A 24598-nucleotide genomic window follows, 5' to 3' on the forward strand; every position below is an offset into this window, starting at 1 on the left:
GTGTGTTTCCACTACTGGTCATATAATGAAGGCTTTATGTCAAATGAATGCGTGGTGATTCAAAATTAAAAAGAAAACTTGCCTTCATTTTTAAGAGATTTAAGAAAGGGAAACTTTAATTGGAGATTATATGCAGTCTTTAGAAGAAGAGCAACAAGTTTTGAAATACTATCTCAGATGTAATGGCTTGGCTTACACTGTTCTGTTTTCCGAAAAATAAAAGATTGGAATCTCAATGCATTATCCTTTTGAGGCGTTGCAAAAGGTGCCATCTCTTTTCTTATACAGAAATTTGGTATTTTAAAGTCAAAAAGAATGATGTGTATACATAAATGAAGTGAAACATTAAACAGAAAGTATGAGAATCAGACTTACTCTTTTTAAGCAGAACTAGAAACAATGTACCTAGGAGACAAGAAGGTTTTAACTGAGTTGGCAAAAAATAGAATGGGTTACTTCTTGAGGCAGTGAGTCCTGTTGGAGCTGTTCAGAGAGGGTGCAGGAACATTTCCTTAGGTAGATAAGGGAGGTAATTCTTGAATTGGGCAGAAGATTAGATTGGTGATTTTGTACATTTCCTTTAATCCTGCAATTTTATTGTCATTCTGGAATTTCTTTGCCTGAGTCCCAATAATGCTACTTAGTGCGGTATTTATTGCTGTTCCATTATGTGTTTAAGGCAAAGAGCCTTGATTTGAAAATAAAAAATTTGGTTTAAGGTCTCTTGCTACACCATTACTGGTTGAATAACTTTCAAGAAAAATTAGAGCTTTCTAAGTCTTAGTGTCTTCACATATACAATAAGGAGTTTATCTAACACATAGCATTTCTTTGTGTCTGGTTCTAGACTAAGAACTTTACACATATTAACTCACTTAATCCTCTCATAATGAAACTAGACAATAATGGGTCCAGACTGTCTGTCACCACTTCAGCCAATTAAGCAGAGTCAGGGTTGAATCACATATGAGTGTTTATTCCAATATTGCTGGCAATATGGGAGAGAAGTAAAGGTCATCCACAAAAATCTGCTCTGCCACCCCCCCTAAGCCAGCTGCTTATCTCAGGTGTAAGGACAAAGATTACACGTGAAACTAAGAATTACAGGCATGGGGAAGTAGGCAATGGGGGCTGGGGATTGCAAAGGGTGGGTGCCTCCGGGATTCCATGGTTTCAGGAACAAGGTTGTTAATCTTTCCGTGATGAAAAGCAGTTCTCGGAAAAGGAGAATGGGCGACATTCCAAGGGTAATTCCCTTGTCCCTGGGCACACAACTCCCAGCGATGTTAGAAAGTGCTTTTTCTAATTAGGACAGAACAATCACAGTTGACAGAACATGATTAATATTTCTTATAACTATAGCTAACAATCACGGTGAACAGAGCATGATCAACATCTCTGCCCCTAACAATAACAACCCTATGAATTAGGCACTATTTTATGTCCACTTTTTAGCTATGGAAACCAAGAAATCTTGTCCAAGGTCACACATGGTATTACTCCAATCCCTGCAGTCTGTCTAAAGAGTCCATGTTCTTAACCATTACTCCATACTTTTCCATGATGCACAGGATAATTCTGTAAGATAAGAGATATGCACTTTGCTAGCTGTAAAATGCCACAAAAATGTGAGATATTTTGTTGATATAAAGAAAATCATATAGATATGTCTAAACAATGAAAAGAGGGAAATAAGCTTAAGTGATTTGGGGGAACAGCAGCCTACTCCACCTAAAGGAAAATGTATTATGTGGAAATTAAATCTACTGACAATTTAAATTAATGAACTAATTCATTGTAAAGCATCTAAAACCCACAGTACCTGGCACATAGTAGGCTCTCCATGAATGTCTGTTGAACTGTCATTTCTGCCAGAATTGGTCCCACTGTTTTTTTTTCTATTCCTGCCAAAACAGAAGAGAGCAGACTTTCCTGTCACACTTTCAGGGGTTCATGTCTAATCATTTTTGTCCATGCTTCTTCACATTCTTCTCTTAAAAAAACTAATAGATAACTAAGCATTGTGAGGAAAATGCTGATGTTTATTATTTGATTGTTATTGCTATTGTAAATTATATCTTTTTTTAAAATTAAAATTTTAAAGATATTATTGCTGGTGTGTAGAAGTGCAACTTTTTAAGAAAGTTTTTATTTTGGAATAGTTTTAGATTTACAGAGAGTATATATAGTACAGAGAGTTCCCATATACCATCACCCAGATTCCCCTAATATTATCATCTTACATAATCACTGTACATATATCAAAACCCAAAAGTCAACATTGGTACATTATTACTAACTAAACTTCAGACTTTATTCAGATTCCCCAGTTTTTCACTACTGTCCTTTTTCTGTTCCAGGATTCCATTGAGGATCCGTCATTACATTTAATCATGTTTCCTTAGTCTCTTCTGGTCTGTTTTTTTGTTTGTTTTTTTAATGACCTTGACAGTTTTGAGGAGTACTTGTCAGGTATTCTGTAGAATGTCTTCAATTTGGATCTTACTTTTTTCTCATGATGAGATTGGGGTTATGAGTTTTGGGAAGAAGAGCAGGGAGGTCAAATGCCTTTCTTATTGCATCCTATCAGGCAGTACCTGATATCAGCACGACATAACTGGTGATGTTAACCTTGACCACTTGGGTAGGATGGTATCAGCCAGGTTTCTTCAATGGAAACTATTTCCATCCTCTATTTTTTAAAATCAATTAATCAACAAATATTTGAGTGGTATATGCAAGGGCCCACCTTCAGCACTGAAGGAGACAAGTGGAACTCTTGAACACAGGAGGCAGTCAACATTTTGTTATAAAATTTGCAGTTCAGTGGGAGTCTATAATAGTTGTCTCGGTCTTGGTGGTGGTGGAAAGACAAAGGAGCAAGTGAGGCTCAAGACAGGCAGGGGATGCACATGATAGTTACATTCCTCTTACTCAATCCACTTTGCCTTCAAAATTCACTCATTCATTCAACAAAAATTATTAAGGTGCCCACTGTGTGCCAGGTACTATCTTAGGTACTAGGAATATGGCAGTGAATAAACATACAGTTCCATCTTCTCAGGAAGTTATAGTTTAGTGGCGAAACAGACAAATGAGGAAACCATGTGGTATGCTCAACTAGGAATCATGCACAGTGTGCTTGTATCAGTGGAGTGGGTTTGGGGCTGCTTTGCAGTTTTCAATAGTATGTAAAGGGAAAGCCTTAGCACGAAGGTGACATTTAAGTCAAGACCTGCAAAATGTGAGGGAGTGAGCCATGTGGATATTGGGAGTAAGAGCAATCCAGGCAGAGGAAATGGCAAATGCAAAGGCCCTGAGGTAGAATTCCTGATATGTTCAAGGACCAGTGAGAGAAGGAGGCTGGTAAGAATGATGGAGAGTGGTAGGTCATGAAGCTTGAGAGTTCAGAAGTTGTGGAGTGCAGGATGAGTGGAGTTTTGCAGGTCAAGGAAAGGAATTTAGTTCTTACTCTGCTCAAGTTAGGAGCCATCTGAAGAATTTCCACCAAAGGAGTGACTTGATTTAACCCTGGAAAAGAGGTTGACAATAGAGAGGAGGGGCTAGGATGGAAACAGAAGATTAGGAGAGAAATATAGTAGTTTGGACTATAGCAGTGAAGTGGTGGGAAGGGGTCAGATTCTGCATAAAGGGTTCAAGATTGAGAGCAAGGTGAAAAGAGATGAAAGAAAACCTCTGAATTTATAAGTAGTAAAATGTAATTTTCCTCATTAAAAAAAATCACTTTACAACAACAAAAAGATAAATAACTGGATTTAAAAATGGGCAAAGGACTTGACAATTCTCCAAAGAAGGTATACAACTGGTCAACAAGCATATGAAAGGATGCTCAACATCACTAATCACTAGGAAGACGCAAATCAAAACTTCACACCCACTAGAATGGCTACAATGGAAAATGTTAATACATGAAGAAATTGCAACACTGTGCACTGTTTGTGTGAATGTGCAGACACTGTGGAAAACAGTATGGAGGTTCCTCAAAAAGTTAAAACTAGAATTACCACATAATCCAGCAACTCTACTTCTGGTTATATATCCAAAAGAATTGAAAGTATAAATTGAGTTGTTTTTTTCCAAAGCACTATGAATAAAAAAGCCGTTCTAACAAATCATAGATTCATAGAAAATCTCTATTTTGTGGTCCATTTTCTCTAATAATAGGAAATGAACTTTCAATAAAAAGTACATGGGGACCTTGAGCAAATGGTTTCCTTTTCACAGGACTGAAGTGCAGGTGGACAAGGACAATTCCTAGACTATGTGCAGGATCTGAGTAAAAGAATTTCTACTTAAACTATTAATTTACAGTAACTATAAAGAAATCATTTATCTCCTACAATGGACTTTCAAATTAAATATAAGAGAAACGCAGGCAGAGAATATATGCAGAAAATTTTTTGGTATTATACTCAAGCTAACCAACATTTAAAATATTTTTTCTCTTGCATTAATTAACTATTTGACCGTTAGAGAGGGAAAACGACACTCTTCTACCACCGCTTTATACAGAATTCAACCCCCAAAGTAAAGGGATATGTGCTCCTTCATTAGAAACAGATAAAGGACAAGCCTACACTTTGCAATTTTTAAACAAAAGTTTGTACAGGCACCAGGCGTTAACAAAATTAAGCACTTTAAAATCTGAGGTTAACAAGGCACTTCAAAACAACCAAAGGTTATTGCTACTGCCTGTGATATCACCGGTTACGTAAACATTGCTATCTACTTGAAAATTTATGGATTAGACCGGATACTTTTGCAACAGTTTAATAAGAGAAGATGATGCCACTACTGCAGCTGTCTCCAGGCAGTTACGACTCTAAATTTCTTTCCAGTGGCTTTCGAATGGGGCGGGGGGGGGGGGCTGTTGGCTATTTCCGCGCAATCGTGGGGGAAAGGACCCCGCCGCAAGAAAAAGTCATACAGGCTTTGCTAACGTGAGAGAAAGTTGTCGGGCCTCTGCATCTGTGGCTCGGAAGAAAGAAAAGAAAAAGCCAATCATTTTTTTAGTTCTTGCCTTGCTCTTGCTGATTTGGCGCACAAACGCCCCAAACGTTCAGGCGCCCGGCTTGACAGGGGAGGGAGGCCGGGAGCGGCAGTTCTGGCTTTCTGAGGGGTCTGTACAGCAGCCTGCACGCAGTTCTCAGCCACCATCGGTCCCCGGCGGACTCCAGCGCTGCTTCGGTTTCCTCCTCCGTTAGTCAGATGCTTTCACTTCGCTGTCCTAAGAGGGTCGGGAAAGGAAAGCCAGTCACCCGGTGGCCGCGGGCGGTCTCGGCTCGTGGGGTCTCCCGAGTGGGCGGGGCCCGCCCGTGCCCTCCACGCTCCCGCCGGTGCGCTCGCTCCGGGTCCCGCCCACTGGGGCGCGGGGGCTGGGGGCGGCCGGGAACTGCCCTCTTCCAACATGGCGCCGCGGGAGGCGGGTTCCGCTCGCTGGCTCCCTTGGTTCCGGCGCCGCGCATTTTGGTTCCGGAGTAACTGTGCCCTAGCTGCCGCCTTTCTCCCTCTCCTCCCGCCGCCGCCGCCGCCGCCGCCGCCGCCGTCGCAGCCGCTGCCGGGACGCACGACCTCGGGCGGCCGGGGCTGGGCCCGCGTGGCCGCGCCCTCTAGCTCGGGTGCGGGCAGAGGACTCGCCCCCACCCCTCCCAGGGAGGGCCCTGCCTCCCCCCTCGGCTCTCTCGTAGTCTGGCGGCCCCGGGGCTTCCTGACAGCCCTGGGCTGAGTCCCTTCCCATCCGGGACCCTCCCCCTCGCCCTCCGAGGAGGCGCGGACCCTGCCGCTGCATTCCCCTGGAAAGGGGGCTGCATTCTGCCGTCTCCTCACGCCCACAGAGACAGCCGAGAGCTGCACGGTCTTGTTTTGCCCCCTTTTCCAACTCTTAGGGAGCCTTCTGACCTCCTCCGCCAGTTCCTACGGGTCTCTGCCCTTTCCCCCGTCCACGCTCGCAGGGAGACACCCCTCAGCCCCACTCAGCCTGGGCCTGGGTCGCTGCCTGCGGGGCCGGGGGGCGCTTCCCGACCGGCCCTCCGCTCTGATACCCCTCACCCTCCGTCCTCTTCCCCTCGGGCCCCTGGCACCCCTTGCAGCCCCCGCCTAACCAGGGGCCATGGATACGCCCCACCGCGGGATGTGAGCCCCTTTCACTGTAATGCTGTGGCTGGCCTTTGGCCCCTTGCCTGCCATGGAGAACCAGGTGCTGGTGATTCGCATCAAGATTCCAAATAGGGGCGCCGTGGACTGGACGGTGAACTCCGGCCCGCAGCTGCTCTTCAGGGATGTGCTGGTGAGTGTTCATCTCGGCGCGCGAGCCCCAGCGAGGGGTGGCGCGGGGCTTCCGAGTGGTCCGCGGCCACCACCGAGTCCTGCTCCCGTGCCCTGGCCTTCTACGGGGCAGTTTTACTGCTTCACCCCAAGCACTGATGAGTTGTGTGGCTTGAAACCTGGCAAATGATCAGGACCCTGGGGAGACAGAGATGATCTGATTGAACCCCTGCCCTCAAGGAGCTCACAGCCTAGAGTGGGATATAGGCACAGAAGCGACCAACTGGGATACAAAAAGCTGAGGCTAGAAGAGAGTTTTCGCAAGTGTTTCTTGGAATGTCCTTGGCCAGATTCCAGCCATGTTTTTCCACTGAGTTCTCTGGACTTGGTGGCCAGCAGGAAAGGGAAACAAGGCAGCTGTAATCTATCATGTGGGAAATGTGCATTTTAGAATCAGGTTTGTATTCTTGTTTCAGAGTAAATACTCGGAATGTGTTTGAAATAAAATCATGGCATTTTTGCAGTTACTGAGGAGCAGTGAGGTGAAATGACTTTTCCAAAGCCCAGTTGCTTGTGCGTTGGGGAGTCAGTGCCAGAGCTCAGACTTCCTTACTTTTACTTAGTATTTATTTCCACATACTGTAGTGCCCTTCTCATATTTTAGAGTTCATTTTGAGGTGGACAGTGTATTGTGCCCATTTTATTGAATAACTGAGGCATCAAAGGTAGAGCTGACATACCAAGAAGCACATTGCAAGTACCAGATCTTTAGCGGAACTTACCTGCAAGATAAGATAGGGCTTGGTGGAGGTTCTTGGCAGGAGGAAGATCTGTGATGCCGTTTTTGGTTGTCATAGGTTACCCAATCAAAATTTGCTTCCTGTACCTTTGTTTTGAGTTCTGGATGTTACTGACCACCCAGACCATACAGATTTTCAGGTGTCTGGGCCAGGAGTGCAGAGGCTAGAGTCCACTCTTGTACACCCAAGTGACATCTTTCTCTTTGCATCCAGAGTTCACACACTCACATGCACATAGATTTCCCCTCCTGCTAAGGTCCAAACTCCTTAATATGGTCCTCTGGGCCCATCTTGATTGACTCATGCTTACCTGGCACGAGCTTCATTTCTCACCACAGTCCAATGAGTGTCTTGTGCTCCAGGCATTTAGAATTAACCTTGAGTTCTCCCAGATGCCCACTCATTTCTTCTTCAGCTGGCTAACTCTCACCTGTCCTTCAAGGCCCAGCTTCACTTTTCTTCCACATTAGTCTTGGTTACTTGCCTCTCCTCTGTGTTCCCACAGCTTTGTTTGGGCAAAGCACATAGGTTGTGTCATAATTTTGTCTGTCTCCTCCACTAGATAGTAAACTTCTGGAGGAGATGATCATACACTATTTCTGGTGCTTTGTAGGACCCTGAACTGTTCCTCAAAAAGGATGCATGCAATTATGGTTTTGTGGGCAGCACACTGACTTTTGAATAAGAAAGTTTGGGTTTAATGACAGGCAGTCCCAACTAGGCAAGTCACTGTACCTTTCTGATCCTCAGTTTCCTTACCTGTAAAATAGGGAAAATTGTGAAGATTACATGAAATTGGGTCTATGATGAGAGAAGCATGAGCTCTCTTTCACTTATTGGAGACATCAGAAGGTATTAAGTAGAATGGCACAATGTCTAAAAACAAATTCTAGAGCCTGACTTCCTGGGTTTAAATTGTATGCTCCACCAGGCTCACTTGGGCGAGTGTCTTCTATGTCTGTTTCTTCATCTGTTAGTTAAAAAAAAAAAAAAAGGATTAGAGGGGTAAAAATAGTGCTTACCTCACAATTGGGAGGACTACTGGAGTTGATACATGTAAAGCATGTAGAACAACCTGGAACATTGTAAGTGCTCTATAGTGGTGGTGTTATGACATAAGGGATCGGGTCTGGGTCTTCTGCTTCTCATACATCTTTCAGTTGAACTTTGGCTCAAGGCTGACTGCCTCCAAGTAAACTTTGCACAGAAGGTCCCACCATCTAGAGCACAGAGTGCCATGTGTCCTCACACGTGCTTGCTCAGGTAAGCACAGGTGCAGCATGTTTTGTCAGGAAGTCCTGATGAAGGGCTGTAGCAATGGGTGCTGCCCTGTCTCCTAGTGCTTTTTAAAGTTGTTTGAACTGGAAGCCCAGATCCTGGAGCACTCCTGTGATCTCTTCTCCAGGTTCACCTTATCTGTTCATCAAAAAATTGGCCAAATACCAACAGATACATCAGCAGCTCTGTCTTGGAATTTTAAAAATTAAAGCCAAGTGAAAACTGAAAGCATCCCCTTCATCTAATACAACCCTCCTCACTCCAGTTCTCAAAGGAACTCCAGAGTGGGAAATGCTAAAGTCACACAGCTAATTTTGGGCAAAACCAGACACAGAAGCCAGAAAAAGTTTGTAGTCACTGAGTCAACTGTAACTGAGAGTGTTTTGGAACAGGAGTCAGTGTTGGGACTGAGAGCTCCAATCACAGCTCCGTCAAAAAGCTGGGAGAGCCTGGGCAAGTCACTTGGCCACTTTGGATCTGTGCTCTTTGTCTGAATTAATTAGGAACTGGCTGTAATGTGAAGTAGACTGAGTTGGTGCTCAAGGGCAGGGACATTTGGGTTATCTGTTTTTCAGCTTTGTGTGTTTCTCTTCTTCCTTGGAAAGATAGTGCACAGTTTGGGGAAAATTGTGTAGGAGATCGGAATCTCCTGAAATAGTGAGTGGTAGGAGAGCATGTTACCTCTTTTCTCTTGTTGTTTGAACCCTGTCTCCCAAGTCCCAGTTCAGATTTCCTCTCTGAAATTCCTCTTTGTACGCGTCTGATTTTCATTCCTCTTGAGTTAGCATACACTACATGGCACTTATGGGTTTTTGTGTTTGGCTCTTACTATACTAAGTACTGTTAATCTTCTAGGTTTGTCTTTATCTCTGTGACCAGATTATAATCTTCCTAAGTCTTATTTTTTTGTTGCCTACAGCTTTGTGTTCTTTATTGCCCCAGGTACATTGTAGATGCTCATTTATACTTTTGGCTGTCAGATTTTTGACTGATTTAATGAAAGGAAGGAGAGGGAAAGAATGAAGAAATGATCACTATCAAGATATTTAAACTTAAGTTTTCTTTGAAACCTTTAGGTTAGGTAAATGTCATGTTGAAAAGAAGCCTGGGTTACTTTGAAATAAGTCACTTAAAATATAACTGGAAAATATGAATAAAATTACTAAATGTGCCCTGCTTAGAGACCACCAGTAGATATTGACTAATTTTTAGACTTTTTCCCCTTTGGTTATTATGATAGCCCCCCTTTAATTACTTTAACAAAACAAGATGATTTTCAAGCAGTTTGGCTTTTTCTTTCTCCTTTTCCCCACATTAGATGTAAAGTACATGTGGTTTCTTGTTTATGTTGATGGGCAAAGGATGCCATTGCAGCCCAGCGGGGTCTTCAGCTAGTTATTTGGGATTTGCTGTTTGATGGGGTCTGCTCTTCATAAGTAGGAAATGTCCTAAATGAGTTTGCTAATACCGTAGAGTTCATATCTCAAGATTGGTTGTCTGAATGATCGGAGTTCCAGTGATAATCTAGACTTGGAGTGTTGGGAGTAGAGTCCTCTGTTTTGTTTGTTTGTTTGTTTTTTACATACTGGCTAGAAAAGGTCCTTTGAGTACTGTGGAAGGCTGACATAAGTGAACAAGTGACCATCCTCCACTTATTGTTGGGTGCTAAAACTTAAAGTTTCTTTATGAGATAAGCTTTGTAATGTTCCAGTCATCAGTGACTTGTTTTATTTCTTTAACAGACACTAATATGGGCATGTGCTAGACACTCTTCTAAGCACTTTACAAATATTAACTCATTTAGTTCTACAGGGTTGTTACAATTGTGATCTTATTTTACACAGAAGGAAACTGAGGCTTAGTCACTTAGCTAGTGAGTGGCAGAGCCAAGGTCCAACCCTAGCAGTCTGGCTCCAGTCCACACTCTCAGGCTTTATACTGGCTGCCTGTATAGTTTATTTCATACTCACTCTACCATTGCCATTTACCTGTCAGTAAATACTTTCTACCTACAAGTGTGTCGAAAGAATTAAGAAAAAAATTTTTAAACATGTTTTTATTGATTTTAGAGAGATCGGAAGGGAGAGAGAAACATCGATGAGAGATAAAAACATCCATTGGCTGCCTCCTGCACACCTCCCAGTGGGGATTGAGCCCACAAGCCAGACATGTGCCCAGTGACTTCTCTGTGCAGGGGACGATGTTCAACCAACTGAGCCACACCGGACAGGGCTAATTTTTTTATTTATTGGTTGATTTTTAGAGAGAGAGAGAGAGAAACATGGATTTGTTGTTCCACTTATTTATGCATTCATTGGTTGATTCTTGTATGTGCCCTGACTGGGGATCAAACCCGAAGCCTTGGCACATGGGGAGGACTCTCTAACCCACTAAACTTTCCTGCCAGAGTTAAGAATTTTTTTAACACTAAAATCTTTGACAAATAATTCCTCTAAAAGTTGATATTTCACTTCCTGAGTTAGAGGGAAAAATAATCCCCTTTTGCCCGGCTGGGCGTGGCTCAGCGGTGTTGAGCTTCGACCTAGGATCCAGGCGATCAGGGTTCGATTCCCGGTCAGGGCACATGCCCGGGTTGCGGGCTTGATCCCCAGTCGGGGGCGTGCAGGAGGCAGCCAATCAATGACTCTCTCATCATTGATGTTTCTATCTCTCTCTCCCCCTCTCCTTTCCTCTCTCTGAAATCAATATATATTTAAAAAAATAATAATAATAAAAATAGTAATCCCCTTTGGCTCTAATGAGTGAGGGCTGCCTAAGAGTTCCCTTTGATCAATTTTATATGCAGATTTATTTTTGAGGCGGGGGAAGGCACTGTAGAGGCAAGGCTATTATGTAAATTGCCACTGCAGCAGACGCTTCTAAAGAACTGCCTTTAGAAGGAAGTTGCAGCCACCATTCTGCTAAGTGCCCTGCTTGGAGGGGTTGTGGGCTCCCTGCTGAGAAATACTTCCAGGAGTCTTGTGAGCCAGCTGCCTGGTGCCAGTTCTGGCACAGCCCAATAGGGACATAGTGGCAGAGCTACCAGAGAGCAATGAGGTTTGCAGGCCACTTGGGTTGGACTGCACATAATGGAGGGTTACTTTTTCCCAGAACTATTTCTTGATGGTGTTCTATGCCTCTTTAAGCTGTCTTTGTAGACTGATTTTCAAGTGTTTTCAACTTCATAGATTCACTTAAACATTGATATTAGATTATATATAGTTTAAGAAGTACATAGTTTTTGTAGGATAGATCAACTGTATTTTAGTGTCATTAAATATATTTTTTTCAGTTGCTTAAGAGTAATGGTTGATAAGAATTGTTTGTATTAAGTGTAGCTTTTTAGGTTTTATCATCATGGAAACTTGTTTTTCGAGCTTTTCCCACTATGAATGCAAGGCACAATGTTGCTATTTACATATCAGGGATTACGTTTGTTGAATGGCTACAATGTGTTAGACCAGCTTATATTTATTGTATTTTTAATTTAATTTTTACATTACCTCTATAAATATTACTAGACCCATATTGGAGGATAACCAAATCGAGGCTCAAAGAGGTTAAGTACTTTGTTCCTAATCACACTGCTAGGAAATGCAGAGCTGAGATTCCAACCCAGGCCAGTCTGACTCCCCAAACCCCCTACTCTCTACTGTAGTACCTTCCACAACCTCCCATAGAAGAAACAAAATTTATTGTAAATACGCAATAGTGTATTTATATATACTGTTGAATTGAGAGTGAAAGATTATGTTATTAATACAAAGTAGAAAAAATTTTGTAAAGATTCCACCACCCCCCCAGCTCCCACCCCTGCACCCTGTATAGAGATTTAAATTCTGCACTTACATTGCTGTGCTAAGTGTGATTATGAGCTAATGTTTTTATAGTTTATGCCCACATTTCAAAAATCTTTTCCAGGGTCTCATATTTCCTCAAGGATTTGCCACATGTTAGCAATAAAGAAGATGGCTAATTGTGTTTCTTTATTCTTTCTTTGTTTAGGATGTGATAGGCCAGGTTCTGCCTGAAGCAACAACCACAGCATTTGAATGTAAGTCTGGCTTGTATACTTTCTTGACTGTTTCCTTCTGCAGTAATTTTTCAAAGGGTTTATGGGTTGCATTACTTTAGAAACTGACAAAAACAGATTATTTATGATCATCATATGGTATATTTAAATATTTATAAATTAATGCAAGTTTAATGATGATACTTAACTGAGTAATATTTTCTTATTTAATCATATCTTGGGTGTGCATATTTTTATAATATAGCTTTAATTACCAACATGACCTTTATCTGCTCTTGCTCCTCACTGTAATAATATTGTGGTGTAAAATGAAACCTGTAAACTACCTGTAGGCCAATGATTATTGATTAAGAGGTTTTAATCCATTGCTGCTTTATAACAGCAACAGAGTAGAGCTTTTAAGTGAACATTGAATGGAGTAATTGTGTTTTAGTGGGGCTCGGCAAGGCTGCTAGCCGATGGCAGCAACATTTCAGGTCTTGAATCCTTTCCCCCACCACCCTCCGCACTAAACCAGTTGGCTTAGGGACCAGAAGCAGGGGCAGGGTACTAGAAAACTGGTTTTGATCTGAGCCAGGCCATTGCAAGAGAGATCAGGGTTTGAATAATGTTGAGGTGAGAGTTTAGTCAGTAGCTCTGGTGTTGAGAAGGGTAATGGCTTTGTAACTGTAGTTCCCATCTTTTTTTAAAGATGAGGGCCACTTTCCGTATGGAAAAATGTATGGTTTCTCCGCACGATAGTATACTTTTTGTTCTTGTGTTTTAAGCAGATGGTTAATGACAGAGAGTACATTGTCCTGTTTTATTTATGTTCTCTTTGGGGGACAATTTGGCAGTACTTACCAAAATATAAAATGTGTAAAACCTTTGAGTCAGCAGATTCACTTTTAGGAAGCTGCCCAACAGAAAAGCCTAAACATGCATCGAGTGCCCTTCAAACAAAGTGTTCATTGTGGAATTATTTTTAAGAGCAAAAAATTTAAAAGTAAGCCAAATGCCTAAAATAATAGATTAATAAATTATTTATCCATCATCTGAATCATTAAGCAGTCGCTCTAAAGAATGAGTTAGGATTTATGCATTGACATGGAAAGATATCATGATATATTATTGAATAAACAAATAAAATATATGGTATGATCCTATTTTGTGAAAAAGTGAATCTGAAGTTTTCCACTGCAGTGCTTTCCAGTGGTTTCCCCTGGAAAGGCTACCTAGGAGTTGGAGTGGGGGAAGGGTTGACTGAATGAGCACACTTTTTTTTTTTAATCCTCACTGGAGGATATTTTTTCCATTGCTTTTCCAAGAGAGTGGAAAGGAGGGAGAGAGGAAGAGAGAGAGAGAGAGAGAGAGGGAGACATACATCAATGTGAGAGAAACTCATCGATTGGTTGCCTCCTGCATGCACCCCTACCCAGGCTGGGGATGGAGCCTGCAACCGAGGTATGTGCTGTTGGCCTGAATCGAACCTGGTACTCTTCATTGAGCAAGAAGACACTCTAACTGCGCTAAACTAGCTAGGTCGAATGAACACACTTTTCACTTTATATATTTCTCTATTGTTTGAATATTTTTCAACAATTATTACATTTTTAAAAGCTACTTGAATAGAACTCTTAAAATAATTACTGTTTTATTAGCCACACTGGACTCTATTTACTATTGAAAAATAGTACGTATATCTGAAATACATATTAGTGTTGCAAGCTCTTTAGACCCCTTGCAGTAACCCCTTGCAGTAACTCCATAGGCAGGGACTTCATGGGTAGTCTGATAGTTAACATTTGGAGTACTTACTGTTGCTAGATGCTGTGCTAAGAGCATTCCATGGATTATCTCATTTAATTTAACCTTCACAAGATTGCCACAACGTACTTTGACAGACTGTTATTAGCTGTGTTTTAGTTGAGGAAAGGACATCTCTAAGCAACCTGCTCAGAGTCTTACAGCTAGTAAGTGATAATGTGGAATTTCTAGAGTAGACTCAAGAGCATATATATACAGTCTCAACCACTGCTGAGACTTATTTTGAGAGTTGTCATAATTCTTGAAATCATGTATTCTGATGCTCTTAAGTGCAGCAGAAAAGAAACTTTCTACTTCCTACTTCTTGCTCAATGTACCTGTGCCCCACAGACTTCAGGAGTTAGGTTCATAGTAATAATACTGATTACTTTAGCTATCATTTATTGATGGCCTGTTCTGTGCCAGGCAATGTACTACATGATTTACTTAGATTGTTGCTAATCTTTGCAAGAGGAAAGGTAGGAAAATTATACCTGTGAAGAAACTGAAGCTCTGAGACTTGAAATGATTGCCAAAGTTGATCAGCTAGGAAGTGGTGGAGCCCCGATTCAAACAAAGTTCTTTCTGAGTGTAAAACTTTCACTCTTTATAAATAAGCATGCCGAAAGCCTGTGTTAGTGTGTGGTTTATGGTTTATGGGTATGATGGAACAACTCTTGAGAAATTCAACTTTGATCAAACAAATATTTATAGTATTCAATTTAATACTGAAAAGTATACCTGGCTCTAACAGAAGAACACTTAAATTTTTAAGTTTAAGTGCTTAGACATCTCGTTCTCTTTTCCCCTCATCATGGCAGCAGCTCTATACCCATCTGCATCTGGACCAGTTTTAGGTGAAAAAAAAAAACAGAAACAAAAATACAGGCAAAATAATGAGTTTTTTGTGCTTAGATTATCAAGTACTTTCCATTATAGACATCAAGACCTAGGCTGGCTTTTTTCATGATTGCTCTAAGGTGACATTATTTTCTGAACTAAAGATCTGAACTAATAAATGAAAATCTATGTATAAGAAACAGTTGGAAAGATGTAGTTTGCAAGTTAATTTACTGATATTTTTGAGCTGATTCAGTGGTTTGTGGGTGCGATAGAACAACTCTTGAATACATAAAACTTTAATCAAAGATATATATATGGTAATATATTTATTACTGAAAAGTAAACCCAGCACCAATTTATTTTTTATACAAAAGAGATGCTATTGTATTTAGTGATATGAATGTAGCAATGAGAAAGGGCAGGCATCAGCAGATTGACCTGCTTTAGATAAATGTAGAGAAAAGGATTTGAGTAAGTGGAAAAGAGGGGAAAAGTCAGGTAATGTTACAGATTCTTCAGCTCTGAGAAATGCCATCTCTTTGGTTAAATCTCCGGCTTCCCAGATGTGGTTAATTTCTCTGTATACCTTTATGGGAGCAGGTTACCTTTTGGGCCTGCCTTCTGGTTGATTGTATGTCCTTCCCTTTCCTCACTAGATGTTGAATGACTTGGTGACAGGGACCATGTTTTATTTCACTCTTTCTCTCATCTTAGTACTCAGCTTAGTGCCTTGTAGAAATACTCTCATTGAATAAAATGGAATGTTTTATATCTGTATTCAAATGAAAATTGTAAAATGCATGTGACCTAAAGCCAAGTAAGTAATTTGCTCCAAATTCAAATTCCCACACTTGACTGGGCCCTGTGTCCTGAGGGACCGAGGTTCAGAAGTGGCTGTATTCTTTCTCACTTCTGTCCCCGGGGATGATGTTTCTGAGGGGAGCTGGGCTGGAGGAGGGGAGGGAGGCCCATTTGAGCTGAATTCACCTCTTGGACTGATGGTCCTAAACCTCTTTTTCTTCATACTCCTTCCTGGTTTTCTTCTTCCTTACGAGAGCACAAAGGGAAGTACTTTTTAATAGTTAGTGTTTGATTTCTTTTTAATTAAGAAGTTATAGATGATCTTTAAAAAACATTCTAACAGCATAGAATAAAGCAAGATGTAAAAGTCCCCATTTACCTAAGTCACTAGTTAACAGTTTCTTCTGTATCTTTACATAAATTTTCTCTGTATATATTGTATACTCTACTGGAACTAGTTTCCCCTGCCTGCACTTAGTAGCATATATTGGGCCCCTTTTCTGCATTAGGATGACTACATTATACTTAATTTTATGACTATGGCTTAATTTATTTTACCTATTGAATGACCAGTTTTAAGTTCGTTACCAGTGTTTTCATGTTAGAAAAAATGCTGCAGTCAGCAGCATTGTCTTGTATCATTCCACATTGTGGAAATATATTTGTAGAATAAATTCCTCGGAGTTGGAACTACTGAGACAAAGAGTACCCATATTTTACATATTAATAGCTATTACCATGTTGCTTTTAAAAAGGTAGAACCAGTTTACACTCCCACCAACAATGTTTGAGAATGTCCATTTCTTTCTACCTTCACCAACTCTGGACATTAGTAAACTTTTTAGTTAATGTCAATTTGATAGGTGAAAAAGATGAATTCTTGTTTTATTTTGTATTTCTTCCACTCTAAATGAGCCTGAGCATCTTTTCACCTGTAGTTTGGTCATTTGTGTTTAATTTCTGTTAACTATTTGTCACCTTTGCCATTTTTTCTATTAGGTTATTTGTCTTTTTCTGATTTAAAAGTTTTCCAATATTAAGAAAATTGGCCCTTTGTTTTATATGTTAGAGATATTTTTGTGTAGTTTGCTACTTTTTTTCAGCTGATTTTGGTCTTTTTTTTCTCTCTCTTCTTTTTTTCCATGGAGAATTTTATAAAGTTTTTACATGGTCAAGTTTATTGTATTTTCCTTTGTGACTTCTAGATTTATGTCAAGCTTAGAAAGGTCTTTCACATTCCAGGATATTGAAAAACATTCATCCATATTCTCTTTTTTCTACTTACTGGGGTTAAGCACGAACACACAGGTACGTTCATATGTGTATTAGTGTTTGTGGATTTTTAAAAACAGCACTCGGTTCTATTACAAAGGTTTTTTGGGGGGTACTATATGCAGTTTATTTTGGTGAAAGGAGTCAGATGGAGGTACAGTTTTATTTTTCAAGCAGAAATACAGTTGACTTCATATCAGGTATTGAATAATTCGTCTTTTCCCAAATATGAGAAAACTTCTGAGATGAAGCTACATTTTATAACCATAAAAATCTTGTGTATTTGCATGTGTGGGCCCTATGTATGCTGTAGGAGCTTGACATTTATATAGGCCCAAAGACCCCTGCTGACTTTTAGTTTTATTAACAGATTAATGAGTATACCAACACATGAAGTGATGAAAATCAACTATGCCCACTAATGAGTTCTCTGCGCATATCTGTTACATTCATTCCTCTCCCTGAATTTTCTCTAGACAAGTTACTGCTGTAAAATGAGTACTGGCTGGTTGCTGGATAGTAAAATCTTACTGATGACTTGAAAGTCTGTGTAGACAAATGCTGACTTCTACCTAGAAGTACCATATGGTACCACTGTCCTATGACGCTGACTTCACATATTTTGGTCTGTAGCTCTCATAAATATCTTCATACTTGTCAAACCACTGTCTTAATTTTGGTTCAGGAAAATGGCTATAAGATAAATCTTTACTTATGTCTTTCTTCAACCATGACCATTTTAAACTCACTTCTTGTTGAATAGAATACTTTTCAGTTGTTTTATGAATTTCTGGAAGATTATTTTGGGTGGAGATTTTAAAACCAGTACATCATATCACATTTTAAATTTGGCATAATATGACCATTTAAAGCAAAATTGCAATTATATAAGTTGTAAATTCTTAGAGTATAGAAAACAATTATAGCTGATTACTAGAAAGGTACTTGTAGGAGATACTCCTCATGTTCAAATAGCAAAGGCATTCTCATTTAAGAATAGTTGGGCGAGAACCCCTTTTTGCTTTGAAAAAAAGTCTAAATCATAAAATATAAGGAAATCATAAAATATTTGGAAAAAATGAAGTTTATTTTCTTTTAAATATATCTTTATTGATTTCAGAGAGAGGAAGGGAGAGGGAGGGAGAGAGAGAAACATTAACGATGAGAGAGTTGTCATTGATTGGCTGCCTCCTGCACACCCCAACTGAGGATTGAGCCCGCAACCCGGGCATGTGCCCTGACCAAGAACCAAACCATAATCACGTGGATCCTAGGTTGATGCTCAACCTCCAAGCCACACCTGGCTGGGCGAAGTTTATTTTCTTAAACTGTAGTATAAGTGAAAGATAAGTGATTGCTTATAAGTAAAACTAGGCAGGTTAATGAAAAGTTATAATTCACATTAGACCTACACTGATTCTAAAAATTATTTAACAGGTAAGAGTTACTTGTGCATTCTAGAATTTGAGACAATTTGAAGAGAGCTTTAATTTATTGGTTCCCAATATCATTGATACAAAAAGTCCAAATCCTTTTTAGTCTCATGAGAGTAGTTATTTATGAGTAATCTTGCTGTTTTGCATGAGAATTAAGAAGTCTAATTCCTTTACCTCAAACACCAGGCTGTTTGTTTCTTGAAGGCAGTAGACAATACTGCTCATTTTTGAATCCCTGGAAAGCCTAACATGGTACATGGCACATAGTACTCACTCGATACGTGTTTCTAGGATGCATCAATGGTTGAAGGAATGAAGTAATAGGACAAGCAAATTCTGTTATCTCTATCTTCAAAATATATCTTGCATGTGATGACTACTCAAACTCTCAGCTTGGTTTAGGCCACCATCATATCTTACCTGGTCTCCCTGTTTCTGCTTTTGCCTCCATACATCAGCCAAAGTGATCCTTTTAGAAGTTAAGTGAGATCATAACACTCAAAACCCTCCAGTGGTTTCCATCTTTCTCGGAAGTAAGAGCCAAGTCCTTAAAATGCCCTACAGAGCGCCACAGTTTCTTATCTGCCCCCATCTATTTCACCATTACGTCTTTGAACTCACCTATTTCTCTCCCTTTCTCATTCTATTCCACTTACCTGGCTTTCTTTCAGTCTTTTGAACGTGCCAGATATTCTTCTGCCTCAGGACTTTTGCATTAGCTGTTCCCTCTGCCTGAAACACTCTTTCCCCAAGTATCAGCACAGCCCAGACTGCCTCATTCCCTTCAGTCTCTCTCAACTAAAGTGAAAGTTCCATAAGATCAGGTGTTCTTTTTCCACTGCTGCTATCCCCAGCGCTCAGAAGATTGCCGGCTGCATGGTAGACACATATTTGTTGGAAAGAAGAAGGGAGCCAAGAACTGAAGAAGGTATCAAGCGGCAGGAGGCATGAAGCTGAATTAAACTCATGTGAAGATTTGGTCCTAGAAACTCTGGCCTCTGGTCCTGTCCAGATCTTAGATCCCACACCTGAGAGGGGCTGTAAACTTGACAACTTTTCTGGTGATTTCCTGTTGATGTCTTTCAAACCCCTACAATTATGTTTTCATTTCCTTTTTTTTGCCTTGGAAAAACGCCTTTGCTGTAGTTCTAATAGACTTTCACCTGGCACTGAAGGAATTGACAAATGACAAATGATATATTGCCTTAACTTTTTGTTGCTCTTTGTAGAAGCTAGATTGTTTCTCTCCAAAGCCCATTTGAGCCCTGTCACTGCAGTAGGTGCTGCTTGGCTGAGACCTTCCCAGCCTGTGCTGTTTACTTGGTAGGCACTGTGCCTGCCATTCTGATCGCCCTTACCTGAGGCTGCCTCTCTTCCTCTGTTGGGCCTTTATGTTCCTTCTCTTGGTTTCTCTTTTGGATTGCATGTTGCCTCAAATAAAATTGCTAACAACATATGGCCTGTTATGATTCTCTTTTCCCAAACTCTGCCATTTTGTATATTTGTGACACACTGCAGATTTTGTGAAGATTGCTTCATAATATTTGTTTACCATCTGCTGCACTCTATTTGGTATCTTGCTAGGATTTTTTCCTCCATTTTAAGTGACATTAACAAAATCCAGCCAGTACATAGACTTTCTGGTTCTACTTTTGCTTCCCTAATGTGCTGGAAAATCATATTACTATGCTCCAGGCAACTAGAGAAGCCTGGAATTCTCATTGTAAATCAGCGTATCAGATCTATCGCACCCGCCCCCTTCTTGGTCATATCTGTAATGCTTTTTTGGTCAGATGGCAAAGAACCTCCATGTATAAGACAAAAAGAGTTCAAATTATTTTTTCTACTTCTCTCTACTTAGTACCACTACTTTCTAGTGTTCTTCACCAACTTACTTATACTTTTGAAACTCTTTGTGCCATTTTAGTAAGTTTTATGATTTATAGTTTCAGTTAGTGTACTTTTTATAGCTAATCCAGTTTAATAGGCAAATAGCCAGAGTCTTTGCTAGATGGACTGTGTGTGTGTCTAACTTTTTATTGAGATAAATATTTTAAGTCATTGTCATTTTAAATTGCTTGGTATCTATTTGTACTTTCTTATCCTTTATTAACTTCTCATACTTGTCAATTCATTATCTTTAATTTTTTTATTTTTTCACAGCTTTATTGAGATATAATTGAGGTATACAGTGTGCTGATTTGATACAGTTTTATATTGCAAGATGATTACCACCATATTAGCTAACACCTCCATCCTATCATATAATTACCATTTCTTTTTTTGTGGTGAGAACATTTAAGATTTACTCTCTTAGCAACATTCAAGTATATAATACATTATTATTAGCTATAATCACCGTGCTATACATTAGATTCCCAGACCTTGTTGTACTTTTACCTGAAAGTTTGTACCCTTTGACAAATATGATTTCCCCCAATCTCTGGTAGTCACTTTACTCTGTTTCTCTGAGTTTGGGTTTTTTAGATTGCACATATAAGTGATACCACATAATATTTGTTTTTCTCTGACTGACTTATTTCACTTAGCATATTGCCCTAAGTTTCATACAAGTTGTCACAAATGGCAGTGTATTTATTTTTCATGGCTGAATAATAATCTGGGGTATGTGTGTGTAGCATCTTCTTTATCCATTTATCCGTTGATGGACATTTAGGTTGTTTCCATATCTTGGATTGTGAATAATGCTAATAAACATGGGTACAGGTATCACTTCAAGATCTTGAGTTCATTTCCTTTGAATATACCCAGAAGTGGGATTGCTGGATCATATGGTAATAATATTTTTAATTTTTTTAGGAACCTTCATACTGTCTTTTTTTTTTTAATCCTCACTGAGGATATTTTTTCCATTGCTTTTTCAGAGAGAGTAGAAGGGAGAGGGAGAGAGAGAGAAACATTGAGTGAGAGAGACACAACAAGTGGCCGCCTCTCACTCGCACCCCAACCGGGGCTGAGCCTGCAACAGAGGTATGTGCCCTTGGCTGGAATTGAATCCAGGACCCTTCAGCCTGCAGGTCATTGCTCTAACCACTGAGCAAAACCAGCTAGGGCCTTCATACTGTTTTTCATAGCAGCTGTACCAATTTGCATTCCTACCGGTAGCACACAAGGGTTCCCTTTTCTCTACATCTTCACCAATTCTTGTTATTTCTTGCCTTTTTGATGACAGCCCTTCTAACAGGTGTGAGGTCACATCTCATTGTGGTTTTGATTTGCATTCCTCTGATGCTGAGCATTTTTCATGTACCTGTTGTATGTCTTCTTTGGAATTCATTGTCTTTAGAGAGAAGTGTATTCTTACTTTAAACATCAAAGCCAATGGTTTGCTCTTAGGTTGCCCTCAGGGGTTAGGTTGCCTGGATTTTGAATTTTGGCTAGAATTTTCAGTCTTTTCATAAGTGTGATTACTTTTCCAACTCAGTCTCCTCTTTGACAAGAACTAGGAGTCTTCATTAAAACTACTAATCACAATTATTAGAGTGAATCAGACAGTCCCTCAAAGAGCAATCTGTAAAGAAAACCAATACGTACATGAAATGAGTTTTTTTAATTAATCCATAAGAACTATTAATCACTGTGTCCTGTAAGCCTGATTTTATCCTCAGACTTTATTAAAATGCCCCTTTCAACTTCTCAGAACTCTTTCTCTTGGTGTCAGACCCCTTATGGGACAGCACTCAACCCTTTACCACTAGGTTGGCTATTCTGGCCCTTTAGCTTCAGTTTTCTGTCCACTTACAGCAAAATACCCTTGTAGTGTTTCATAGCTACTTTTCATAGAACTGCTAGGTAAGAAATTATTCTGGTGGCTGACTCCCCTCACAGTTTTTTGCTGAAATTAATCCCTAAATATTTCAGAATTCTAGAATTCCAGAATCTTTTGTTTTAAGCAGCCTTGAAGATTCAAGCCTGGTTTTTAGAGCTCAGAGAACTCTCTGTTGTTATTCCTGATTTATAGAGACTGTGATTTAAATGATTTTTCTGGAATCTGTGTCCTCTCTTTACAAATTATAAAACCATTTTTCACCTGTTTTACTAAACTCTAAGCACTTCCATCCCATGTGAACAGTACCTTTTGAGGTCTTGTGCATATTGAATTTGAATATAAGCAGTCCCTTTGTAACCACCATCTCTGTAGCTGGCTCTGGTGTAGAAATGAGATTTACAAAAAGCTACTTTGTTCAGGTTAGAAATATTACCAAGTTCAGGACTTTATCAAGAAACAAATCAGTTTAGCCCACATCTAAACAGAGAATTTGACTTGGCTTTAAAATAAACATGTGCTTTCATGTGTGGCAATATGCAACATTATATTCCTTTATACTATATTTCTGTTTTTCCCTTTGTTTCCTGCATTTGTAAGGAAACTTTTTGACTCAACTTTGAAAATAATAGTTTCTAGAACCTATGTGGAAACTTCTGTTTTCAAAACTAGAATGGCATTTCTCTGTCAGTTTGGCTCTATAGATTCTGTAACTTTTAAAAAAAATAAAGAAATATAAAGAACAGGAAAAAAAAAAGACAGAAAGTTAGATTATATATGTAACATTCCTAGGAATGTGCCACCTTTGTTACTGAAAGTGACCATTGTGTGCCTTTTATACTGAAAACAGGCAGCTCTTGATAACATAATGCCAATAGTGATTTTAGACATTACCTAGCTATGTAGATATTTAGTGTGACTTGATGATACTGATTTACATTGAGTTGGGGAACTCTTTGGGGGTGAACCAGGACCCAGGAACAAATGCTTTGGAGAGAAACACCCAGCAAGAGCTGTGGGCTTGATCATTGAGCAGGGCTGGCTCAAGTGCTGGTTTCCATCATGATGTCAGATTGCTACTGGCTACTGAGGAGAAAAAGGAAGTAGCATTTTGCTCTGAAATAGACTAATTGGGAGACAACACACGTCCCCTCATAGGGTTCTCAGAGCCTGGTCAGTGGACAGGGGGATATCTTCAGAGGGGAGGGCTTGTGGGCAAAGATCCTTGTGCTGAACTGAACTCACACTATTTTCAGTAAGAATCCCCAGAGCATGCTATGTAAGCCTACAAGGGATTCGTCTGTTTCTCCAGGCCTGGGATCCGTTTCTCTGCATCTGATCAAATCAGCAATTAGATACCCAAGAATGACCAAAATAAATAAATAACACCACTGATTGTTTAATAAACGAACCAGAGCTGAGACTCCAAATGAGAGCAGCCCCTTCCAAGTTGTCCCCTGGGAGGCTGTGTACTTTTTCTAGCAATGTTGCTGTTGCTAAAATGTTGTTAGCATTTTTCTTTCAGCTTCCAGTTAGAGTCTACCACATAGACTGTTCTCTTGTTGACAGATCTTTATCTTTAGAAAGATGAAGTAGCTAACTAGATATTTAGAAATAGCCAAAAGTCATTCTGAGTTCTTCTTGGCAGGTAGTGTAGGTGAGTGGTCAGGGGCACAGTTTCATTTGGGTTAAAAATTAGATCTGATATTTTCACGCGGTCTATATTCTAGTTCTTAAAGCAATTTGTGAAGAGTTACTTCAAAACTATTTTGAATAAGGGACCCATAGTTGTTTCTGGATGTGGCTACTCTTATGATACAGTTAGTCAAATGTATACATTCTGGTTGTGTATTTTGTAAAGCCTTATTAATCTCTAGTTTCAAGATTATTTCAAAATACTGTGAATTGCCATGTGAAACTGGTCAGAGAGTTCCCAATACAAATGAAACTGTTCAGAAAGAGAAAGAGAGCTAGACAGGGTAGGATATGGAGAGAATTGTGTTGTTAGAGTTGCTTTGTAAGTTAACCTTCAGCTAGGCTCCCAGTTTTTCTTGTGTACAAAGGGAATAGTAATAATAATAATAAAGTCGCACTATCCACATTATAAGATCATTATGGGTTTTTTAGGAGGTACTTGCTGCATATGAAGCACAAATAGTGATGCCTTGTGTATGATGATGTTCAATAAGTGTTAGGCATTTTTATCATGCTATTGTGACATGATGGCTTCCTAGAAGAGAGGAAGAATGGAGAAATAGAGGGATAGGGTGCTGTGTGG

General features: G+C 39.9%; 1 protein-coding gene and 1 long non-coding RNA gene across 4 annotated transcripts in view; one reads left to right on the plus strand and one right to left on the minus strand.

The window, feature by feature from the left end:
- Positions 1 to 569: 569 nt before the first annotated feature.
- Positions 570 to 5389, minus strand: LOC308555784. The gene is made up of 3 exons (XR_013998598.1): positions 5042 to 5389; positions 1823 to 1904; positions 570 to 1578 (listed from the first exon to the last, which is right to left on the minus strand). It is a non-coding gene; the product is annotated as an uncharacterized lncRNA (long non-coding RNA).
- A 26-nt stretch (positions 5390 to 5415) lies between these two features.
- Positions 5416 to 24598, plus strand: part of MAP2K5 (mitogen-activated protein kinase kinase 5) — a 238893-nt gene continuing 219710 nt past the window's right edge. For all 3 annotated transcript variants that reach the window (XM_081134329.1, XM_081134330.1, XM_081134331.1), the window contains exons 1-2: positions 5416 to 6307; positions 12369 to 12417. In XM_081134329.1, coding sequence (XP_080990455.1) covers positions 6173 to 6307; positions 12369 to 12417 — 184 coding nt within the window. In that variant the 5' untranslated portion in view covers positions 5416 to 6172. The remainder of the gene's footprint in view (positions 6308 to 12368; positions 12418 to 24598) is intronic.

The sequence above is a fragment of the Miniopterus schreibersii genome, assembly GCF_964146895.1.
Source record: "Miniopterus schreibersii genome assembly, chromosome: 1".
NCBI lineage: Eukaryota > Metazoa > Chordata > Mammalia > Chiroptera > Miniopteridae > Miniopterus > Miniopterus schreibersii.